This window comes from Anguilla anguilla, chromosome 15 (genome assembly GCF_013347855.1).
Source record: "Anguilla anguilla isolate fAngAng1 chromosome 15, fAngAng1.pri, whole genome shotgun sequence".
Classification (NCBI taxonomy): Eukaryota; Metazoa; Chordata; class Actinopteri; order Anguilliformes; family Anguillidae; genus Anguilla; species Anguilla anguilla.
Window position 1 is genome coordinate 28523079 of NC_049215.1, and position 25855 is coordinate 28548933.

General features: G+C 47.7%; 2 protein-coding genes across 2 annotated transcripts; one reads left to right on the top strand and one right to left on the bottom strand.

The window, feature by feature from the left end:
- The first annotated feature begins 1634 nt into the window (after positions 1–1634).
- Positions 1635–17201, top strand: tmem39a (transmembrane protein 39A). The gene is made up of 9 exons (XM_035394780.1): positions 1635–1955; positions 5580–5772; positions 8668–8884; positions 11124–11207; positions 12353–12507; positions 13143–13470; positions 14910–15097; positions 15759–15879; positions 16247–17201. Exons 2-9 carry the CDS (start codon positions 5660–5662, stop codon positions 16487–16489), a joined length of 1449 nt encoding a protein of 482 aa, XP_035250671.1. The 5' UTR covers positions 1635–1955; positions 5580–5659; the 3' UTR covers positions 16490–17201.
- A 2646-nt stretch (positions 17202–19847) lies between these two features.
- LOC118213655 (serine protease 23-like) lies at positions 19848–25420 on the bottom strand. The gene is made up of 2 exons (XM_035392668.1): positions 25061–25420; positions 19848–21119 (listed from the first exon to the last, which is right to left on the bottom strand). Exon 2 carries the CDS (start codon positions 21104–21106, stop codon positions 19970–19972), a length of 1137 nt encoding a protein of 378 aa, XP_035248559.1. The 5' UTR covers positions 21107–21119; positions 25061–25420; the 3' UTR covers positions 19848–19969.
- Positions 25421–25855: the final 435 nt, after the last annotated feature.

Sequence of the window (25855 nt, forward strand, 5' to 3'; positions counted from 1 at the left end):
TCATTCTCCATGTACTTGCATAATATGTGACATATACATGATATGTGTGTTTTGTGGCAAGCATCTATTTTAAAATTAACCACCAGACCATTTGGGTAGTCATCATGAGCTTCCTCTGGGACCAAATGTGATTGGCAAGAGCAGTAAAGTAGCATTAGTAATGCTAGATTTGGCCTCAACATAAGACACAAAAACTAGGAAGGAAAAAATACTGAGCAGTTGAGTCTGCTAATACTTAACAAATACTCCATCTGTTGCCCAGGGAAATAACTACCACGAAAAAATATCCCATTTGGGAACAACAGATACAAAGATGTAGCAGTTGCAGATATAGGTGCAGACTCTGGCAGGATGGAGAGTAACCAGCTGCCTTCCTACTGTCAGCAGAAATTTATTTGGCACAAGCATTTCTTCGAATGCTCAACAAGCACCGTTCATGCCCTTATATGAAAGGACAATTAGTGAATATACTGTAGCTGTAACCAAAGGAGAAAGCTCACAACACCCGATGGTGTTAGCTGGCTCCGCCATATGTAAATACATTTTATAAAACTGTTCTGCATGCTAATGGGAATCAGCACAGCTGCTGTGTACTGCACTACAATGCAGTGTGTCCATCGCAAGAGGTTGAAAGAGGAAACTTGATGCCTTGGTGTTTGATGCTGTGAGACAGTGGTTTCCACAGTCCACCACAGAATACAGTGACCACCGACACAGGTTGGCAAATTCGTCTCCTCATGAGGGCTCCTTACAAACATTAGTTCTATTAATGCATCCAGTCAGTCATGCTGGCAACAGCTTTGTACCAGAGCTAGCCAGTAAGAGCTACCTGCTCACAGACCTGTTGGTAGGCAAAGTCACAAGAAAACACATAGCCTACACTCCCTGAAAACAGCAACCTTGAGTATTCACAACATACATACATGGCGAACGCCAGGGCCACCCATGGGACACCCTGAAAGGGAGATGGGTTGCTCCCAGAAATGACATGTAACCGTGTTATCTGTCTATTAATAAAAAGGTTTTATTTTGGCCTCTTGTAGCTACATTATTTGGTGTCTTCTAGCTGCATTATCTAGATTATTGATGTATTGTGTGCATATTTTGTTGAATGCTGTACTTGTTACTGAATGCTTTGTTGAATATTGTAGGCCTACTTGTTATTGAATGTGAATGCTTTGTTACCTGGCATTGGTTCGACAACCCTATTTTTTTAGTAGGCCTACTGCTTGGCAAATGTATTTTTGTCAATATAAGAACCTTAATTTAGCCCAAGAACAAAAAAATTGCAAACTTATTGTTGTGTTATTTTCCTTAAAGCGTGTTAAATTAAATAATCGCGTGGGACTCGAGGTATTTCCTTTACGAAGGATTTGTATGTAAAAACGATTCTGAACGTAAGTTTGGGGCTTTCCAGATGTGTGTACAGGTTTTGTTTTTGATCGTCCTGCTGTATGACGCTGAGAAGATTCACTAATCCCTATATTACATGGATTGACAAGCATAATGGAATCATTATGAAAAGTAGCAATCCAGTTTAGTAATACTATATAACGTCTGGGCAGAAAGCCACCAGAAAAGGGTATCTGTCTCTGTCCTTTACTGCGATTGCGCAGCGGAATGATATGTCGCGGAGCAGATGACGTGTCTGAAAAAGGAGTTGCAGGTTTGCCACGTCGGTCGCTGTGTGGAAGCGACAGGTCTAGTGCACGAGCAAACAGAAGTTTTTAAAGCGTTCTAACACTTTTAGTGCTGAAGCAATTGTCATTTTACCTCAACGTAGGTTGATAAACCCACGTTTCCGGTGCATTTTCGCTGTAAACGTCCCCGAATAGGCCAACATTTCAACATAAGGCGAGTAACAATGTTCCCTCTCGGCTCTATTCTGCTGGCAGCCCACGACCACACGACTGACTGATGTCTCAGCGTTCACATCATCCACTGTTCATTGATGTGTGAGTATTCGAGTTCGGGTACATAGATGCACTTGCATTCTTATATACTATGCATGCATTATGTCTATTTGGATTATGACGTGGAAAGTTTGAAATTCAGAGAAAAAAAATGTTCTGACGTGTGTTCCTTTTTGCAGAAGCTGCTAACTAGCTAGCCTCCTCGCGACTCTTCCTGTGTGACGAGCGAGTGAGCTGGCTGGCTTTTTGCTTAGTTTTTGCTGCACTGGGTTACATGTATGGGGGATAATTTAGATTACAAATACAATTAAGTTTTCGTTATTACTTAGAGCGTTTAAAACTTTTCACCACACGAAATCGTGGAAAAGAAAGCTAGCAGAACGTCTGAAACCGGAAGCACACGTGAGTGCCTGCTCGAGGTGTTTTGAGCGCTCCTCCTTTCGGTAATTGGCTGGCAAAGTTAACTGCAAGTTTGCTCTTCAGAAATAACTTGAATGGAAATCTCATCACTTGCAGTTTCAGAATTGCAGTCGGATACATATGTATACTATTGGGAGTGTTTACATGCATCGCGACCTGAAGTTAGTGGGGCGGGTAACTTCAGGTCGCCGATGCACGTGAAACTACCTTTCAGACTGTGGTGGCTTTAACTTCCTATGGCTTTCCCGCTCTCATGGCTACCTGTACAGGTAGCTCAATATTTTAACTTCGGATTGGCACCTTCGTAAGTCTGACTGAATTCTGTTTTGGTAACCCAGCTATACTGCATTAGTGCATTACATGTCATGGTTATGGGGATGTATGTTCAATGGCTCATGTACCTTTGAAGAGGGTACATCAGCAGAATGTCCATGAACGGAGAATGTTTCTCCAGTACTGACATTTAGTAAGCAAGTGAAAAAAATGAAAAGAAAAAAATGCACTACTGCTTGAAACTCATTTTGCATCCATCTACTCTGATTTGGCTATATGCTTTATGTAAATCAAGATGCCTAAGCCTCTTCATGGTTGTCACAGGAACTTAGAGCAGGCAGTATCCATTACACTTACTATTATTGTCCTAAGCACTCTTCCGTTGGGTCATATAAATTATGGTGGTGTACCTAGTCAATGAAACCTCTGTTTTTCATTTTAGGAAAATCCAATATTTTATATGCTTTGTCCATTACTGTAGTAAGAATACAGCAAGTTTATAATTTTATTGGTGAAAAAACCGTTCGTCACAGTCATGCTAAATAGACCACTTCCATCCTGTGTGAAATGGCGGCAGTGAATGCGGTCATGGCAGTGTACTTCACTTGGCCTAATGTATCCTGGTCAGCTGTGTGAAACTGCTGTCAGACCTCCAGTACACCTGCACTCTTCAAATTACTTTCAAGAGAAAGTAAAAGTACTTTTTTTCCCCCCCCAATTTTTGAGATCACCAATTGTCACTATACCACATACACTCCTCCAAGGAGCACTGAGCCCTACAAATGAAGTGCATACAATGCTCCAGTGCATTTGTCTGCATGACTGCGATGTGTGTACGTTGGGTATAACATGGCCTCCATTACATTACATTACATTACATTACAGGCATTTAGCAGACGCTCTTATCCAGAGCGACTTACACAACTTTTTACATAGCATTTTACATTGTATCCATTTATACACACATCGAACCTTGGGTGAATGGCAGCTTTTTGAGATATAAAGTGGGAATGAATGAGCAGGGTTAGTCTCACAGCCATGCAGAATCATACCTCTCTCTGCCTCTGGACTACAGTTCCAGTGCAAATGTTCAAGGGGGAAACTGTGATCCTCTGCATTATGGAAAAGAGATGCAAATTAATTTCAGAGGGCTCATTCTGCTGGCTAGCAGTGCCTTCCGCAAAAGATACGTTCGGTCTTCATGGTGCGTGCGCGTTTCCGTTTTGCATTTTGGCAGTTAACAGACGCTCTTATCCAGAGTGACTTGCGCAAGTGCGCACGCTCGGGTTTATGCAACGAACAGCACTGATACCAAGTCATCAGGGTCGGAACCCGTGTCAATAGTCGCACGTAACCTTACACCGTAAAGCTAAATGGTGCAGTAGGTTCAATGGGGAAATGGGAGAATGTGGTATAATTAGGAAGCAAATCAGTTAGGGGATTGTTTTTAGAATTGGTATCAGTACAGCTAGTAAACCCTGGCAAATTGTTCAGAGTTTAACATGAGGTGAATCAATGTGCAGGTTAAGTAGGTGTGTTGCAGTCTGTGGTGGTAGATGGTCAGTGTGTGGCTGCTGGTCTGGTACTCGTTGGGCCCTTACTCCTTGTATAATTTGACAGGGTAGATCATTGTCCAATGCTGAATTTGACCAGATAAGAGCTCCTTACAGTTAGTTAATTTGTCATTATTGGTTGGCGTGGAAGCCTCGCAACAAATGGGAAGTCCTGATGGGGATTCAGATTTGATTGTGGTTTCAACGTGTCTTTCTTTTACCGCGGGGATTTAAAGATTTTACTCATTTTAAGCCGCTGCATTGCAGTGGTAAAACCAGACCAGTGTGTTACTTTTACACAGTCTTTTATAGCAACAGTTGGCTAACTAAAGTCTACCTGTTTACACATCCACACACAGTCGGATGGGTCTCATGATGGAATTGGAGTTGAGATAATACGGCTGTTTTTGTTCTTTCTCTTCTCTGTTGACTCCTTTATTTGTGTTTTTTTTTTTTTTTTTTTTTTACTTTGGATGGCTTGCTCACCTTTTCAGTGTTTCCCAATGTCCCTGTTACTCAGTCTTGTTACTACATCCAGTGCTGACCCCGTAAATACAGGAAGAGATTTTGGTGAGCAAAGCACTGTGGGTACAAATGATGTCACTGGCTTGTGCTACGAGTTACTTGGAATATTCGTAGCTTTAAAAAAAAATATATATATATAGGCCTAATATGTTTAATGGGGATCAACCAGTGAATGGGAACAGTTGTACTACAGGAACATGTTCAACTTGATGCTAAAGCCAGACGATTTAGAACTTGCCACAGATGACTGTGCCTTCATTTGTCAGCAGGGTGGGTCTTGCTTTCAGCCGCTGAAAGCGTGCGTAACAAAGGATGTTTTCTAACTCAGAAAAACAAAGCCCATGCTCACCCTGTATGACACAGCCCTGTCTTTCACTTAATGTGAGGGTGACAGGATCATGCATAGCTTTTTATGTCTGTACGTTCTGTAGTGGTTTATTTGGTTACAAAGAGGGTGTGTGTGTGTGTGTGTGTGTGGGGGGGGGGGGGTGTTTTTGTCTGTGTGTGTGTGTGTGTGTGTTGAGGTCTGTGTGTGTGTGTGTGTGTGTGTGTGTGTTGAGGTGTGTGTGTGTGTGTGTGTGTGTGTGTGTGTTGAGATCTGTGTGCCTATTGTGTGTGTGTTGAGGTCTGTGTGCCTATTGTATGTGTGTGTTTGTGTCTGTGTGGCTGTGGGGGTGTGTATGATTGTGTATTGAGGTCTGTGTGCGTATTGTATGTGTGTGTTTGTGTCTGTGTGGCTGTGGGGGTGTGTATGATTGTGTATTGAGGTCTGTGTGCGTATTGTGTGTGTGTGTTTGTGTCTGTGTGGCTGTGGGGGTGTGTATGATTGTGTATGGAGGTCTGTGTGCGTAGTGTGCTCATTCCCCCCCCCCCCTCTTGATTTGTTGTCGCGCAGTGGTTGGGCAGTGCCGGGTGTGGCTGTGAGCTCGCAGTGGAGAGCAGCAGGGGTCATCGGGGTCTCCGGGGTCGCTGGACATGCCCGGGGGCCGCAGGGGTCCGAGCCGCCAGCAGCTGAGCCGCTCCGCGCTGCCCTCGTTGCAGACGCTGGTCGGGGGCAACTGTAGCAACGGCACAGGCCTCAGGAACAGGTGAGAGCCTCCCTGAAGCGCCCCTGACCAACCAGCTGCGCTACGCACAGCGTGGACACAGGTACACCAGAGACAGCACAGACGCCTACACTACTGACAGCACAGACGCCTACACTACTGACAGCACAGACACTGGTACGCTTCAGACAACGTGGACACAGGTACACCAGAGACAGCACAGACGCCTACACTACTGACAGCACAGGCACCGGTACGCTTCAGACAACGTGGACACAGGTACACCAGAGACAGCACAGACGCCTACACTACTGACAGCACAGACGCCTACACTACTGACAGCACAGACACCGGTACGCTTCAGACAACGTGGACACAGGTACACCAGAGACAGCACAGACGCCTACACTACTGACAGCACAGGCACCGGTACGCTTCAGACAACGTGGACACAGGTACACCAGAGACGGCACAGACGCCTACACTACTGACAGCACAGACGCCTACACTACTGACAGCACAGACACCGGTACGCTTCAGACAACGTGGACACAGGTACACCAGAGACAGCACAGACGCCTACACTACTGACAGCACAGGCACCGGTACGCTTCAGACAACGTGGACACAGGTACACCAGAGACGGCACAGACGCCTACACTACTGACAGCACAGACGCCTACACTACTGACAGCACAGACACCGGTACGCTTCAGACAACGTGGACACAGGTACACCAGAGACAGCACAGACGCCTACACTACTGACAGCACAGGCACCGGTACGCTTCAGACAACGTGGACACAGGTACACCAGAGACGGCACAGACGCCTACACTACTGACAGCACAGACGCCTACACTACTGACAGCACAGACACCGGTACGCTTCAGACAACGTGGACACAGGTACACCAGAGACAGCACAGACGCCTACACTACTGACAGCACAGGCACCGGTACGCTTCAGACAACGTGGACACAGGTACACCAGAGACAGCACAGACGCCTACACTACTGACAGCACAGACACCGGTACGCTTCAGACAACGTGGACACGGGTACACCAGAGACGGCACAGACGCCTACACTACTGACAGCACAGACACCGGTACGCTTCAGACAGCGTGAACACAGGTACACCAGAGACGGCACAGACGCCTACACTACTGACAGCACAGACACAGGTATGCTTCCGACAACGTGGACACGTACATTACAGAAAGGTACACTACAGACTGCATGGACATGGGTACACTACTGACAGCACAGACACAAGTACGCTTCAGACAACGTGGACACAGGTACACCAGAGACGGCACAGACGCCTACACTACTGACAGCACAGACGCCTACACTACTGACAGCACAGACACCGGTACGCTTCAGACAACGTGGACACAGGTACACCAGAGACAGCACAGACGCCTACACTACTGACAGCACAGGCACCGGTACGCTTCAGACAACGTGGACACAGGTACACCAGAGACAGCACAGACGCCTACACTACTGACAGCACAGACACCGGTACGCTTCAGACAACGTGGACACGGGTACACCAGAGACGGCACAGACGCCTACACTACTGACAGCACAGACACCGGTACGCTTCAGACAGCGTGAACACAGGTACACCAGAGACGGCACAGACGCCTACACTACTGACAGCACAGACACAGGTATGCTTCCGACAACGTGGACACGTACATTACAGAAAGGTACACTACAGACTGCATGGACATGGGTACACTACTGACAGCACAGACACAAGTACGCTTCAGACAACGTGGACACGGGTACATTACAGACGGGTACACTACAGACTGCATGGACACGGGTACATTACAGACGGCACAGACGGGTACACTACAGACTGCATAGATACAGGTACACTACAGACAACATGGGCACTGACACATTACAGAGATGGCAAAGGAACTCTACAGACAGCACAGATACAGGTGCATCGGAGACATTGTGGACACGGGTACGTTACAGACAACACAGGTATGCTACAGACAGCATTGGACACAGGTACACTACAGACTGCGCAGACACAGGTATGCTACAGACAACGGACATGGGTACTACAGACAACACGGACACAGGTACTGGTTCATTATAGACAACACAGATGCAGGTATGCTACAGGCAGCACAGGTACAGGTCTGCTCCAGACAACTCGGACCTAGGTACGCTACAGACAGCAGAAACATAGGTGCACTACAGACAACACGGACAAAGGTACACTACAGACAACACAGACACATGTACACTACTGACAACACGGGCACAGGTGCTCTGTCCACAGGTTCCCGACAGAGTGTACTACCTAGAAGTAACACGTAGCCAGGTACGAGTTGCACACACGATGCGGTGTGCAGGTGCACTGTCTGTAAGTTAACACGGATCCCTGTGATTGGGTAAGAAGGAGCTGACACTTGGGTACACTGAAGCAACACAGATTCCAGGTCCTTCAGATTCCGTGCTTGGGAAACACAGGCAGCATTATCCCCCCAGTCCCCGGCTCTCCCGGTCTGTAGGAGGAAGTGCTCTATAAAACCTTCACTCTCTGCGCCGGAATACCCACAATCCTCAGTGGCGGGCAGAGTGATTGTTTGGAATTGCGAAAATATTCCCCTCGGGGCAGCGAGTGGCGAGTGCAGACACGTACGGCGAGCAGACAGGAGAACACTCTGGCTCCTGCTACTCCCACAGGATCCAAAAAAATCAGAAAGCACGCAGCTAACAAACAGCGCTGGCGCACACATTCCGCTCCTTCTCACCCGTTCTCTGCACGCTGCGACTTGGGAGCCGGGTCCACACAGCGAGGGCCTTTGTGTTCTTCCCGTGCGTCTCTGTGCGTGTCTTTGTCTCCTGCGAGACTAGAGCGCTAACGCTGTGGCTCGCTCGCCCCCCCCCCTTCCCCTTTTCAGGAACAGCAACTCCGTGGGTCTGACCGCGCCCCCTCTGACGGCCCTGATCACCCCCGAGCCAGTCCGTCACTCGCGCATCCCCGACCTCCCCATGGACGGCAGCCTCCTCTTCGAGTTCCTGCTCTTCCTCTACCTGCTGGTGGCGCTGTTCGTGCAGTACATTAACATTTACAGGACCGTGTGGTGGTACCCCTACAGCCACCCTGCTGCCTCTCTGGTAACTACACACACGCGTATGCACACACACCACACATACACACACACCCCACACGTGCACACCACACACACCCCAGACACAGCACTGACACACGATAGTATACACCCCCCCCCACACACACACACACACACATACACACATAAATACACACACATACCCACAGTGCTGCCTCTGGTAACTACGCGCACACACAGCTGTGTGTAGCAGCACGCACACAAACGCCCTCACATGCACACTCGTGCACACTGCGCTCAGAGATACACACACACGTACTCACTCGCCCCCCCCTGCAGCATCGTCCTTCTGGGCTGGTGACTACAGTGTGCAGACCTGCTTGCACACATCTACATGTTATCTCACATGAAAGCACTTGTGGGCTCAGTTTGTGTTCCACAGAGCAAGTGCAGCATGACGTCATCACAGGGTTGCGCAGACGGATTCTGTGACTTGATGCCGCTGCCATGCGCAGATTCGTGCGCTGCTACCTTGCTGAAATGAAAGATGTGAGGATACGGCTGTGTGAAGGGATCAGGAAGTTCTGTACTCACAGTAATAGTCATTTGATCAGTCATCCCCTCTCCATAGTTTGAGAAATTTATGTGTGAGTCATGGATTTTTTTTAGAGAGGAAGAAGGTTGATAGGTTGACTCCTCCCAGGTTGACTCTCTTTTTAAAAATAATTTTTTGTGCATTATATCTGGATAATAAACGCTAGCTTGCATGTTTTGCAGAATCTTAAATTTCAGACTTGATGCTGACCATGCCTGTGCAGTGAGTACTTCTGAAGTCATTTGGCTTGTCCTGCAAAACAAGCAGAAATGACCACTTTTTTGTATTGGGTAACCACATGCACCAAAATGAAAATTGCGAAAAGCGAGAACTTTCCGTGAAATAGAACATGTACAGTAATGGGGGCGTTGCGTTTCCCTAAGCTAGCTTGTTCTGAGCCACTTGTTATGTTTAGTTTCTCAGACTTGGGGTATGTAACTGAAACACTGAAAAGCATATTAATATGCTGAATGTTGTTTAATATGCTTCAGAAACAGGCTTGGACAAAAATTAGAAATGCACGAGGCGAAAGACTGAAGAATGTTGCTATTAGAAAGGTTTTTGTACGAATGAAACATTAATGTTACTGTACGGCTATGTTTTTTGTTACGAATGACCTGTGGTCCATCTATAGTAGAATAGACAGCAGGGTCACGTAGCCTTTTACAGTGGTTAGCGGATGACATGCAGACTTAACCAGCTGCACGTAAACAGGAACTGATAACCACTATGTGCTATGTTGTGATTTGCAGTTACACTTTGTTTAACCACAAAGTGGTGACCTACAGCGCTGATGGGAAGACTGGGATGATTTTTTAATTTCATTTTATTATTTTTTTAAAAAGGAGAGCAGATAGGCAGCCCCCCTTTCTTAATTCAGGCTTTAGTCAGTCCAGTAGAAAGCAGGGAGGGTTAACCAATAGGGAAGGGGCCACGGTTCGGAAGGTGCCGTAGCGGGAGGTCAAACTCCCCCTCCCCTGCGGGGGTCCTGGCTGAGGGCTGAAGAGTCGGCTGCGCTCAGGGCCTGCACTGCCCGTCCCGCTGATATTAAGGCTGTTCGTTTGGGATTGTTTACGGTATAATCACGACCGAGTGGTTGTGTGAAATAAAAAAAACTCCATGATGTTTTGGAGCGTTGGACAGGTTCAGTAAAGGTGGTACACAGGACTGAACCATAGGCCATGAATGAATTCAGTCATGCTTAAAACTTTACTGTTAATAGAAGTAAGCCAAGTTTGCATAGGTATGAAGGCCTACTGGTTTGCATAGTGGTATGAAGGCCATTGCTATTAAAATACAAAGTTTTTTTATTTTTACAAAGTTTAGTGTGCTTAACAGATGACAAATAATTCACCTTTATTTTTATATTTTTAAATCAAAATTTTGTGCCTGATATAGCTTCCCAGCAAGCTGTCTAACTAGCAGGATGGGGAAGTGTACATTCGATAGCTGTCCCTAACATCATTAGTCACGGTCATTTGCTGGCAAATAATTGCTTACTGGGCTGCCAAGAATCTTTTTTTGGACTCATTTTGGACACACTAACTTTTTCACAATATCAGTTTGAGCATCACTGGAGACTCACTCCATCTGTGCAGCTTGTTTACAGGTACACAGCTTTGATTGCTGCCTTCCCCAGGTGGATTGTGGGTAATTTGTAATTTGTCTTCTTACTGTTTTGTGCTTGCAGAACTTCCATCTTATGGACTATCACCTGGCCATCTTCATCACCGTCATGTTGGCCAGGAGGTTGGTGTGGACAATAATTTCAGAGGTGGGTTGAGTGGGGTTCTTACTGTTTGATTTCTGCTTCTGAGGTCCAGTCCCAGTCCAGTTCCTCCATGTCCCCCACCAGCTTGAAAACAATCTATTTTTGACAACTCTTAAGATAACCTTTGAACGCAAATGAAAGAACAGTTTGTTTACCTACAAGACGAATATCAACAAGGAATATTTTGATTGGTGCTGAAATTTTGACTGGTCTTCATACAAGTAAGGTCTGTAGACAAATGGAAAGGCATTAGGGATGTTAGTTACACGCTTTTGTTCTGCCACTAAAGGGACACACTACAGTACTAAAAAAAAAATTCTCAAACCCAAATCGGTCTGGTCTCTGAAATCTTTGGTAATTCTAACTAAGTGAAGAGAAATAAACTACAACACTTTGATAAAATGTTCCACTGGCTAAAATTTAAAACTGAGATATGCTCTGAACATTTTTGCTTTTGGGACTGCTGTACATTAGGAATCCAGTGGTTCCTTTAAAAAAAAAAAAAAAAAAGTTCACCACCCAGGGTTTGGCTCACGTGCGTTCGGTTTGGTTTGCCTGCTTCGAAAATCCTCTTGCGTCTAGCTGTGTTTTCAGAATAAGTGTTCTGGTTATATTGGCCATTTACCTGTGCAGTGAGTGTGCGTGCATGCGTGTGTGTGTGTGTGTGTGTTACGGCAGTGAGTGTGGTATGTGTGTGTGGATTGTGGCAGTGTGCGTGCATGCGTGTGTGTGTGTTACGGCAGTGAGTCTGGTATGTGTGTGTGGATTGTGGCAGTGTGTGTGTGCGTGTGTGTGTTACGGCAGTGAGTGTGGTATGTGTGTGTGGATTGTGGCAGTGTGCGTGCGTGTGTGTGTTACGGCAGTGAGTGTGGTATGTGTGTGTGGACTGTGGCAGTGTGTGTGTGCGTGCGTGTGGGGGCGGTTGTGAGTGTGGTGTGTGTGTGGACTGTGGCAGTGTGTGTGTGTGTGCGTGTGTGGTGTGTGTGTGTGTGTGTGTGCGTGTGTGTGGATTGTGGCAGTGAGTGTTATATGTGTGTGTGGATTGTGGCAGTGAGTGTGGTGTTGGTGTGTGTGTGTGTGTGCATGCGTGTGGGGGCGGTTGTGAGTGTCCAGGTTCAGGGCGTAACCACGGTGCTGCTGATTGACAGGCGTCTCAGACGACCTCCTCCTCTCTGGTCCGGTACGTGGTTCTGATCGCCGCCCGGCTCACTCTGCTCACGCTCTGTGGCTGGGTTCTGTGTTGGACGCTCGTCAACCTCTTCAGAAATCATTCGGTGCTCAACCTCTTGTTCCTGGGATACCCGTGAGTTTCTACCCCTTCACCTCCAGCACCTCCACAACGTGACTCTAGACTGACTCCTTTTACCTGTCACACGCCTGTCCCAACTTCTGTTCTTCGCAACTTCTGACTTAGACTGTTCAAATAATTAATATGGCTTTTATTTCTGTTTCATTATTCTAAATAATAATAGAACTTTGAGGGGTATCCGTTATACTCTTCCTGTGTATTGTAGCTTTGACATGCTTCAGTGACACTTGTATATTATAGCTTGGCCATGTAGCAGTAATGTAGTAATAACTACCTTGTTCAGCAGTAATAATGGTAGTAAGTGTTTCATGACTGTTGGAATGATGGTAATAATGGTAGTTAGTGTTGGGTATGACAGTAATAATGGTAATACGTGTTGTGTATAACAGTGTTGGGTGTGTGAGTAATAATGGTAATAAGTGTATGAGAGTGTTGGGTGTGTGAGTAATAATCTGTGTATGACAATAATAATGGTAATTGGCATTGGGTATGACAGTGATGGGTGTGTTGTGTCTAACAGTGTTGGGTGTGTTGTGTCTAACAGTGTTGGGTGTGTTGTGTATAACGGTGTTGGGTGTGTTGTGTATAACGGTGTTGGGTGTGTGAGTAATGCTCTTCCTCTGTTTCAGGTTTGGAGTGTACGTACCGCTCTGCTGTTTCCACCAGGAGAGCCGGGCACAGGTGATGCCCACGGACTGCGGGTACCTGGACCAGGAGGCCCAGGACAGCTCCCTGCTCCGCCCCAAAGACTTCCTCACCCTGCTGCGGGAGAACCTGCGGGAGCAGTTCGCCAGCCCCGCCTCTGTCCCCGCCCACAACTGCCCGCTGTCGCCCGAGCTGATCCGCAGCGAGGTGGAGGGCCTGAAGACCGACTTCAACCGCCGCATCAAAGAGGTCCTGTTCAACTCGCTCTTCAGCGCCTACTACGTGGCCTTCCTGCCGCTCTGCTTCGTCAAAGTGAGTCCCCCCGGCCCCCGTCTGTCCCCCCGGGCCCCGTCTGTCCCCCTCGGGCCCCGTCTGTCCCCCTCGGGCCCCGTCTGTCCCCCTCGGGCCCCGTCTGTCCCCCCGGGCCCCGTCTGTCGCGCTCGGGCCCCGTCTGTCCCCCCGGCCCCCGTCTGTCGCGCTCGGGCCCCGTCTGTCCCCCCGGGCCCCGTCTGTCGCGCTCGGGCCCCGTCTGTCGCGCTCGGGCCCCGTCTGTCCCCCCGGGCCCCGTCTGTCGCGCTCGGGCCGTGTCCTTATTGGCTGTGGGTTTACGGACCGACGTGGAGTCTATGTTTGAGATTTTCGGCAGCATGTTTGCTGCTTGAAGCAGTGAGAGACTCTCAGAACCATGTATGCAACCATGTGGACCACAATGCCAAGCTAGACTTGGTGACGTTGCTGATCTAGACTCTGGCCCTCGTTGCTGCTCTAGGCTGTGGGCCACGTTGCTGATCTATACTGTGGGCCATGTTGCTGATCTAGACTGTGGGCCACGTTGCTGATCTAGACTGTGGGCCACGTTGCTGATCTAGGCTGTGGGCCACGTTGCTGATCTAGACTGTGGGCCATGTTGCTGCTCTAGGCTGTGGGCCATGTTGCTGCTCTAGACCGTGGGCCACGTTGCTGATCTAGACTGTGGCCCTCGTTGCTTCAGGAAGTAGTAGTGCCTCAGCTGGATAAGCAGTGAGGACCGCCAACTCATGCATCCTGTCTCCTATTGGGCCATTTCCTGGCTCTGTGTTTATCGGTACTTATCGGGACTAATATAAATTTGGAGGTTCTCCAGCAGTTGCTGGGGCAGCCCCACTAATGTATTTCAGCAAAAGCAACCATGCATTTTTAATCTGAAACTTAATGCCTGGGTCTTTGTTGAGTCTTCAGGATTGCCTCGCTATAGACAGGCCACATGGTCATAGTGTAAGCGGACAGGTAGCAGAAAATGATGCTACTCCATCATGATATCAGAATCGCTTGATGTTTTTGTTTTCTGTATCATGCTTGCTGGGTATTGGACATGAAGACTGTGCTTTTGGACACTTGAGCTTTCCTTAGGTTTAGAGGGCTGAATATGTTAGCCTGCACTTCATAGTAACTGGCTGTCTGTAGTGCCTTAGGACCTCAGGTTGGGAACTGCTAGAGTGATGCATTTTAAAACTTGCAGCAGATTTCTGTGTTGCGATGATGATTGTGGTGGCAATGACGATGATGATGGTGGTGGTGATGATGATGCCGACATTGATGGTGATGGTGGCAATGATGATGGCAATGGTGATCTTGTTTATGATGATGATGATGGCAATGTTGATAATGATGGTGGTGATTGCAGTGTTCATGTTGATGGCGATGTTGATGATGATGGGGATGTTGATGATGATGATGGTGGTGGATGCTGACGGAGGCCCGCTCTTTTGCAGAGTACACAGTACTATGACATGCGCTGGGCGTGTGAGCACCTGATCATGGTGTGGATCAATGCCTTCGTCATGCTGATGAGCCAGCTGCTGCCGCCCAGCTACTGCGACCTGCTGCACCGCTCCGCTGCTCACCTGGGCCGCTGGCACAAGCTGGAGCACGGTTCCTATAGCAACGCGCCGCAGCACCTGTGAGTCACAGGGGGGCGGAGTCAGGGGCAACAATTCATGGGCTGTGTGAAATACTCTGGTGTCCCTGTGACCCTGTGTGACTGAGTTACTGCACATGTCCCTGCAACTCTGTGTGACTGAGTTACTCCACATGTACAGTGAGTGTGTGTAACTGAGTTACTGCACATGTCCCTGCAACTCTGTGTGACTGAGTTACTCCACATGTACAGTGAGTGTGTGTGACTGAGTTACTCTACATGTTCCTGCGACTCTGTGTGACTGAGTTACTCCACATGTATAGTGAGTGTGTGTGACTGAGTTACTCTACATGTTCCTGCGACTCTGTGTGACTGAGTTACTCCACATGTATAGTGAGTGTGTGTGACTGAGTTACTCCACATGTATAGTGAGTGTGTGTAACTGAGTTACTGCACATGTCCCTGCAACTCTGTGTGACTGAGTTACTCCACATGTACAGTGAGTGTGTGTGACTGAGTTACTCCACATGTATAGTGAGTGTGTGTGACTGAGTTACTCCACATGTATAGTGAGTGTGTGTGACTGAGTTAATCCACATGTACAGTGAGTGTGTGTGACTGAGTTGCTCATGTACAGTGTGTGTGTGCTGTGAGTGCATCTGCATTATAACCCTGATCTGTGTGTGTGTGCGATCTTCCCCAGGTGGTCCGAGAGCACGATCTGGCCTCAGGGAGTTCTGGTGCGGCACAGTCGCTCCCTCTACAAGGCTGTGGGGCCCTACAACGTAGCTCTGCCTTCAGACGTCTCCCATGCACGCTTTTATGTGAGTGTGTGTGTGTGTGCGCGCACGTGCGTGCAGGTGTGTGTGTGCACGCGTGTGTGTGTGTGTGTGCTCGCGCAGGCTTGTGGGTGTGTGCGTGAACGTGCGTGCAGGTGTGGGTGTGTGGGGTTTCCCCATTTAACAGACAAAGGACAGGCAAGGAGGAGGGCAATGGTGTACATAACTGCTTAAATAACTGCTTATTTCTGTTTAAACATTTATGTACTGAGGTAAAGACAGACAAATGGCTGTAGAAACCTGCACTGATACTGGCTGTAGTTTCTGTTTTTATGTGTGAATGCAGCTTGTCCAGCCGTACTCTGCAGGTTTTGCAGTGTGTTGTTCCTCATCGCGTCTCTTCCTGCCGCAGTTTCTGTTCCACAAGCCGCTGCGGATCCTGAACCTGCTGATCGGGATCGAGTCGAGCGTGGTGCTGTACCAGCTGTACTCGCTGCTGCGCTCCGAGCGGTGGAACCACACGCTGTCCCTGGGCCTCATCCTCTTCTGCAACTACTACGTGCTCTTCAAACTGCTGCGGGACCGCATCGTGCTGGGCAAGGCCTACTCCTACCCGCTGAGCGGCGGCAGCGCCATCGGCCTCAAGACCCAGTGAAGCCGGGCCGGGGTGGGGGGGGGGGGGAACGAGCCCTGCGCACCCCTGCCCCCCCCCCGCCCCCCCACGCCCCGGGCCACAGCAGAGAACTCTGAGCTCAGCTGCAGTGGGAAAGGGACTCCCAAATATTATTTTGATACGGTTCTATTTTTCATGCAATGTTTATATCTATTTAAAAAAAAAAGTTTTATATTTTGTATACTGTTCAAAGAGTGCCTGTTCTTTTCGTTTTGGCCAATAGAGTGTTACCATGAGACGGCCAATCACAGGAGAGCAGGAGGGAGAATCAGTGGCCTGTTAAGTGATTACAGATTTATTTTTCGGAAAGTTACAGCATTTTTTTTTTCTCCCCCCTTCTTCTTCCCCATCATCTGTCAGGAGTGCTATCAGCAGTGTGTGAACTGTCTCAGAGTTTGGAATGTTCCGGACTGTGTGACAGGACCCTCATAGCCTTTTTCTGTCTGAGCTAAACCAGGCCTCTTTTTCTATTGTCTTTCATTTTTATTTTCTCAGTGCCAAATCCCAGACTGCACCTGGAGAGACCAGGGGTGGGGCTTCCAGGGGGAAGCATGTGTTCACATTCCTGGGGACCCGATTGGTGTATCTGGGTGGGCGGGGCCAAGGGCCATCTGTCGGCATACAGTATTTCACCCAGACTGCATTTTTAATAATGCCAACGGCATACAAAATAAAATATAAACCAAACATGTGAGCAGCCTTTCGCTGGTTGTGTGTGACCGTGTGTGACCGTGTGTGACCGCGTGCGTGTGGGTGTGTGTGTGTGTGATGTGCTTGTGTGTTAACAGAAAGTGTACAGTTTACACACTCCAGCATAGTTGACCCAAACTTGGTGACTAATTAAATTGGAATATCCATTAATATCCCTACTGTTCCCCTTAGTCCGAGTTTAATTTAGGTTCAAAATCTCTTTATTTCCAGTGTTGTTCAGCCAGCGGTTTCATAAAACCCAACACTGTTCTCCAGGACCCTTTACGTCAGTGGTCTCCAACCCGGGTCCTGGAGAGCTACAGGGTCTGCGGGTTTTCATAGTGGCTCTTCACGTCATGAATCAATCAGAGCAGTTGATTACACAGTTAACTCAACTCACCTGGTGTCTTGGGTCTCAACTGGGTGCTGATTTTAAAGTGAAAACAAAAACCAGCAGACCCTGTAGCTCTCCAGGACCAGGGTTGGGGACCACTGCTTTAGATCCTTCAGTTTTAGACTCGAATACCAAGACAAAAAGTCTACTGATACATACAAGTCTCGTTTGTGTTCATGCCATTGCTTTACGTAGTATACCAGCAGTTAGTCCTCGCTGTTTCTGTGCCTCTGAACATATTTGGCACTTACTGTGTGTTCAGTAAGTACCAAATATGTTGGAATATTCATTACTGTATGTTCCAACAGCTTAATTAATCTCCTGCTTCAGTCAAACCTCCTCTCGGCATTGTATTTCCAGCAAAATTACTTCTTGTTGACCTTAAGACAAGCCTCACATTTTACTAAAGTTCTTGTTTCTCTCCACATTTTAAACCATTGAATGTCAAGCTGCATATTATAAAATATGCTCCTGATATGGGCTACGTAACGCTGCTGGTCTGTCTGTACAGGCTGTGGTGATCTGCAGTTGTGCTTCAAGTCAAGTAAGCTGTCCTTTGGCTGGTTTCAGGAACAAAGGCAATGCATTCATTGAAATGACTTCCTCTTTAGCAAGACTTCACTGCGTCATGGTCTCTAAGCCAGTTTTATTTAGGAGTAGGATAGTATTATTAAGGAGACATTAAGATGTTAACATGACAAACATTAGAAATAAATGTTTCATAATGCTGATTCTTTTGTTTTAATATTCATAAGGGGTGCTTTTTAGAACTTGCTTCCTTAAATTGCAGGCCAGAATTGCAGTACACTCTTCAACCTGATAGAGGGAGCCATTTGTTTACTTTCAGTATTAAAAACCGCTCTGGTAAACACCAGTTTCATGTACTTGGAGAATAATTACTCAGGAAAATGTTTGGTAGTATATTCAGTAGAGATTTGCATTTTTATTTAATATATATATATATTTTACAAATTTATTCAAAGCAAAAAATAGCACCTTTGGTTAACGTGATAAATTCTTCCAAATATGCACTTTTGGATTGAAGGTTTTCAGCGTAAATGAAGCTGATTAAATGTGTTTCTTAGCATGGCCTATACGATTAGTAGTCTATTAGAAATGGCATTCGACATGTTGACAGGCAGTGAGTGGGGTCTGTGATGACGTAACCAAGATTGTGGGTATGGGCGTGGTCTGTGTTGTGACCTCTTGTGGGTGTGGTCTGTTACAATGCAGGGTCTTCATGGCCGCCTCCTTCCTTCAGTGTATCCAACAGTTTTCACTCAGAACCACTGTCATGATCTTCTGTTCCAGTGCACTGTGTGGAGTTCCCCCCCCCCCCCCCCCCCCGCATCTCACTGTCTCCTTTATCAGAGCACTTCTCACAGTGGAACGCAAACAGACCGTGACCTCTGACCCCAAGTCTTCTCGAGGAGTATTCCGTATGTGTGTGAGTGCTCAGCCCCTCCAAGCCTGTGCTGATAAGCGCGCGCTGCTGCAGCACAGAGCACCCATCACATCACCAGGGTATGGCCCCCTAAGTGGGACAGGACTGTGGCAGCGGGGCATGTGGTGATGGTGTCACCCGTCTTATATGTGGCTAACAGAAAGACATGCTCACAAAACAGCTCTATATCTCCCTTCCATATATATATACACACACACGCATGCACTTAACCCTCTATCTCTGGAGACATGAACACACTTGGCCCTACATCTCAGTGCAAACAAACACTAAGCCCTACACTGGGATAAAAATACAGACACGCAAAGAATTTAAATCTTTCACTTCCTGACCTCCCATCTCTCTGAACTGGAAAGATGTACAGTGTCCAGCTGTTTGGGTGCTAGCCTCCTCCAATATCCTGTTAAGTCCTCTTCCTCATGACATTTAGTCCAGTTTAAACTTTTGAAAATACCTTTTCAGATCATTACCATTCCTGTGTAGTAACATTCTTGTAGCTGAATAGATCAGTGCAGATCAGCAATGAATATGTGTGTGTGTGTGCATGTGTGCTTGTGTGCTTGTGTGTAGGTATGCATGCATGCATGTTTTGTGTATTTATGTGTGAGTGCTTGTTTGGGGATGTGTGTGTGTTTGTGTGGCTATGCATGTATGCATTTGTGCATGTGTGTGGGTGTGCATGCATGTGTGCTTGTATGTGGGTATGCATGCATGCTTGTGTGTGGGTAAGCATGCATGCATGCATGATTGTCAGTATGCATGTATGCTTGTGTAGGTATGCATGCATGTGTGCTTCTGTGTGGGTATGCATGTGTGCTTGTGAGAGGGTGTGCATGCATGTGTGCTTGTGTGTGGCTATGCATGCATGTGTGCATGTGTGTGGCTGTGCATGCATGCATATACGTGTCCATGTTCCTCAGCCTTCCCTGCAGTCCACATAGTTGCCTTTGATCCAGTAGCAGATCTGCGCGTACTTCAGGGGGGTGACGCGCACCGCCACGTTGAACTCCTCGGGGGCGCCGTCGCGGTCGACCCACTGGTGCCCGGAGAAGACGCCGATGACCTTGCGCTCCCAGCGCCGCCGCTGCCGGTTCCACATGCGGGCGTAGACCCCGGAGCCGCTGGCGCCCGGCTGGGCGTCGCAGTGCTGGTACAGCAGGTCGTAGGTCTCCTCGTGGGCCTTGCAGAAGCGGAACACCAGCTGGCCCGCGCGGTCGTTGTCGAACCCGGAGAACTGCACCCTCTTGCCGGGCAGCAGGCGGGCGGCGGGGCTCACCCCCATCCGCATGTAGCGGCGCTGGTGGGGCTTCTTCAGCTCCAGCAGGGCGTAGTCGTAGTCCATGCCGATCTCGTTGGCGCTGCCCTTGACCCAGCCCTTGGGCACGTGCGTGCGCTTCACGCGAATCCACTGGAACTTCATCTTGTCGGGCCGGCCGGGGGAGCCGGTCCTGTTGGCCTGCGGGGCGTCGCGTTGCCGCGGCTTCAGGAAGCCCACCCTCAGCTTCTGCGCCCCCTTGACGTAGTTCTTGCCGTCGTGCACGCAGTGCGCCGCCGTGAGGACGTGGCGGTCCCCCACCAGTGTGCCCGTGCAGCCCGTGGACAGCTTGACGGCGGTGGAGAAGGGGTAGTTGAGCAGGAAGTCCTGGCCCACGATGCTGAAGCGGCTGTCCGGCCCGTAGATCTGCCTGCGGGCCCGGGAGCGCCCGGCCGCCTCCCTCCGCAGGTCGGCCGTGTTGAACCCGTAGATGCCCACCGCCGTCTCCACCAGGCTGCCGTTGGCGTGCAGCGTCTCGTAGGACAGGTACTCGCGCAGGTCCCAGTAGCCGGGGGTCGGGGCCTGCTTGTGGCAGTCCGGGTCGCAGGTGGAGGTCACCTCCAGCTTGGCCTCGGCCAGGAAGTGCGGGGCCGGCCTCTCCAGCGTCTGCTGGGGCATGACCACGGGAACGCGGAGCAGCGGCCACTGCGGCTTCCAGGAGGTGCTGTGGCGCAGGGAGCCCCGGTCACAGCACAGCGACAGGAGGAAGAGGGCCAGGATGCGCACCTGGGGCGCCATGCCGACGGAGAACCTGCAGTGGAGAGAGAGAGCCGGTGAAGAGAAGAGCGTGTTTACTGTGGGAAGCACTTCAGTGTCGAGTGTCTCAGTGAGGAAGTGCACAGTGGGCGGTGAGGAGGGATGTGTCAGTGAGGAGGTCCACAGTGGGCGGTGAGGAGGGATGTGTCAGTGAGGAGGTGTACGATGAGCGATGAGGAGGGATGTGTCAGTGAGGAGGTGTACGATGAGCGGTGAGGAAGGATGAGTCTGTGAGGAGGTGCACGGAGGTGAGGAGGGATGAGTCTGTGAGGAGGTGCACGGAGGTGAGGAGGGATGTGTCAGTGAGGAGGTGCATGATGAGTGGTGAGGAGGGATGAGTCTGTGAGGAGGTGCACAGAGGTGAGGAGGGATGTGTCAGTAAGGAGGTGCACAGTGGCCGGTGAGGAGGGATGTGTCAGTGAGGAGGTGCATGATGAGTGATGAGGAGGGATGAGTCCGTGAGGAGGTGCACGGAGGTGAGGAGGGATGTGTCAGTAAGGAGGTGCACAGTGGCCGGTGAGGAGGGATGTGTCAGTGAGGAGGAATGGCTTGGAAACAAAGGGCATGTCAGTGAGGAGTTCAGCTGAGGTGCAGGAGCATTCCTGGGATTCTTCCCTACTCTCTGAGTACAGGAGCACAGCCAGGGAAACACAGTGGACTGCATGTGAAGAGCACCAAAATCACTCTGGTTTTACTGACCAAGTTAAGAGAGCATTATGAATTTGACCACGATGCGAAACTTTTGGTCTTTGCATGCTGGGGGCAAAAGCCATACCAAACCCTTGACCGTGTCTGTGACATCTCTCTGACCAGCTCCTCTGGCTCCATTCAGTGCCACTGGAACAGCTCGCTAGCGGGCTCTCAGAAGAATGGCTAGACGTGCGTCACTCACAGTGGAGTACTTCCTTAGCCGGTCCTATCAGCATTTCCATCCAAATCAAGAAGCCACAAAGCAAACACTGAAGAGGAAGCCAAGGCCTTCCTGGATAGGTAGATCCCAACATCCCTTTCCTGGCCACTATCTTATTCTTATTTTCCTCCCTAAATTGGAATGCCCATTTGCAATTATAGGGCTGTTCCATCCCTGCAATGTCCTGTGTCCATTTTTAAAGCTACATCCTGTAAAATACTGACACCTATCTTGAGGTATGTCAGACCCTATCCTCCTTATTTGTCCATTTTACTCCCCCAGACTCAAAAATGAATTCCAAACTGTTTATCAGCACTAACAGACACACACACACACACACACACAGACACACAGAAACGTGCTGCCCTGGGCTCGACCACCAAGAGGGTAGCTCCTGAAAATGTTTCCATTTTGTTTCCTTTAGTGAGAAATGCTGTGATCTCTTGGGTCTCTGCCCTGACCATAACCCATGGATGATTGCCAATATTTCAGAGCCTAACATTAAACAATGGACCAAAAACTGTATTTCCAGATCCAAACACTTCACTGTGCCCTGTGAGTATCAAAGGTGACCTTTTCCAACAACAGACGTTTGTTTTCCATCCACGGGATGGAACACAGGGGGAGGGACTGGGAGAGGTGGGTGTTTTTCACACTGACAAGTAGCAACATGCAATAATATTTTATTGTATTGTACTGTATATGCATTCAGTGATCACATCTGTTTTCATTTTCAGTGCCGAGCTCGGCAGTATGGAATGACAGGGGGTGCAAACACTGAAAATATTTTAACATTCAGAACTGTGCACTGACCGACAGGCACCACCAATCAGGTGATACGCAAAGTCCTGGAAATACGGTTGATAATCTATCAGTACTAATCATAAACAGCTGTTTTAGAGAAATGGCTCCCCTTTTATGTTAATTAGCCTTTGCTCTTTTTCCTATGAGTTATACTGTGATTGTCAAATTAAAATATGTCCTCATAAATGGCCAAAACTGTAAAATAGTTGGAAGCTTCACTAACACTATTATTTGCAGTAAACATCAGTAAAATTCCGCCCACTATTTAGCTTTTGCTGCCAGGATATCGTCCCTGTCGACTTTAGTGGTGAGAAAAGCGGTCTTCCATTTTGACTAAACACAATCCAACTCGCATATTCAAGCACATTTTTAAGGACATCAACAATGTACAATGGTTGCATGTTCAGGCCATATTTTAAGGACCATCAGCCTGTTTCACAACAACAGTTGCTGGCTCTAATGTGTTGTTCAGAGTTTAAGTGTGTTTAACTTTGACCAGGCTGCTGACCCTGTTGTCATGGCTGCATTTAAAATGTTTGAAATGCAGGTTACAGTTCTTTGGAGGAAGACCAATATCTTTACACTGTTAAGCCACCACTGTAAAAGTGGAAGAATATCACTTCTGTGTAAAAGACCTGTTGTTAAGTTACATTGAAATACCCTTAAAGATCAATCCCCCTGTATTCACAATAGCGCACACTAGACTGAATGCAGCTAGCTGTCCTTCTAGTGCTCCCAGCTTATCCAGTAAGAGATGAATCCATGTTGGCTTGGTTACAGACATAAGAGATTAGACAAGTATCAGCACAGCCTTACAGATATCAAAGATAATGGGCCCACATTTACTTCATCGCCATGAGTTATTATTCTACTTGCACTAGAAATTAGAAATCTCCATTTAACTGTCCCCAAAGCTGTGTGCTTGAGAACAAGTCCACTTGTTCTGCACAACAATGACCGATTTGGCATTTAGACATTGAGAGAACATGAAATCAGGGACGGAACACAAATGAAACATATTCTGGAAACGTCTGACATGTTATTGGCCATTATTGGCGCTGGAAACTGAAATATTATTTTACTGACCACGTGGGTATTTTTAGTCCCCAGACCAGGGGGGGACAGGGGGACCAGACTTGTCTCGGAATTCTCATCAGGGGTGGAACTTTGCCAATTATATTTTAGCTGCTTTACACAGCCGAGACTTCATGAATCTGCATGAAGCAGCAGAGGTCAGGGTCTAATGTTCTATGCACTAGATGCTGCCTCTTGGGGTTTTTTTTTTTTTTTTTGGGAGGTTTTCCAGAGTCGGGTCATTCAACTGCTGCCTCCATCTCGTGCGATCTCTCTTCACAGCATTTGCTCTGTTTCAAATGCCTAGCCCTAAAACAGTTTTGTCAATTGTATTTTTTTTCTTTCATGAATATATATATACTGGTTAATAACACAAAAAAAAACAGACTTAATTATCTTTCCATCTTGATTAACGTGGAATATAATATTCGCTTGTATTTTCAGGCAGCATTTTGACGATTTGATGCTAGCTTTGTCCTAGATCTAGAAAAGACACTAAAATAGCCTGTAAAATTGAAGATAACCAATCCGCCTCAGGCTAATGATATCAATGTGAAGATAAGACTTCCTAGCTTTTGAAACTGCAGATAACGCACCACTTCATACGGAGTTTTTCCTTCTGAATTATTTTTGGAGCAGCATTCTTCACCTCGAGGGACAGAACTCTGCTCTTCCAAATACTGTAACATTGCATCTGCAACATTGTTTCTGAACTTTCATTCAGATCACAATGACAAACACGCCCAAATAAAAACACAAGTACAAAAATAAATATAAACAGTATATCTACTGGATTAAAGTATGCTTAAGTACAAAATGAAAAGGAAAGTAATTATGTATAGCCTACATAGGTCTCTCAAAAGTTCGACTTCATCTGCCATTGCAATTAATTTTGCCAAAGACTTTTACTAAAGTTCGTTTTTAAAAATATCGAAACGTGTTTTGTTTTTTTTGTGTTTTTTTGCCCTAGATGTCTCTTTTATCGCATAGTCGACAAGAAAAGTTCTCAGCAATCTTGGCAATTACCCCCACGCACTCGACAACTTTTACCCAGTTTTATCACCACAATTCTGTGTTGCTCTTTGAGCTGCTCCGCAACGAAGACACAGCAATGGGCGAATATAAGTGCAGGTTATACGTATTCTCACCAATAGAAATCCTGCGCTTGTCCCCGCAGGCGGCTGGCTGGCAGGTGTACGAGAGCAGTGGCTGGAGGTGTCTACAGTTGGGGCATTGGAGTAGACGCCAGAACAGTTTTCCACGTGCAGGAAAAAAAGCCACCAAAGTGTCAAATTCTTAGATACTCGCACTTTTCCTTTTCTTTCCCGGGATTCATATCTTTATTCCAGAGTTCGTAGACAGTTTCAGCGGAGGCTTGTGCGAGAGAATCCCACACTCATTGAAAACGGCGCAAACTCCCGACTGACGAAGCTGCGCAAGGCGCTGCGACTTTCTCAGACAGGCAATCACGTGACTGGGAGTCGCTAATGGTTCACGCGGCGCTGATGCATCCTCCTGGGTGTATTACCTCAGATACAGAAATGTGACTACATCCGAAACTATAATTACCGACAGCATTCATGTCCTCTGCAAACCCCGAATAGTGTGAATACAAAAGAGGTCTGTGAAGCCAAAGCTGCAAATGAAATGTCAGAGAATAATGCAGTGTTGTCCTGCATGATGAAATCATGCATATCAGATTCTCCAGCTTTTCAAACTCCAACTTTACAAAGACTTTTTAATAAATATTTTTCAATTTTCTCCAAAATGTGCTTAGGCAGTACTTGGCCTATAATGTAATATGATATTGCTAGCTACACTGAGACAGTAACAACTGATTAATTAACACACACACAACGTACAATGATACACTTATGACATGACCCAAATGGGTTCAGTAAATGGGTACTGTTTTTTTCCATTTCTTTTAATCTAAGCAATAA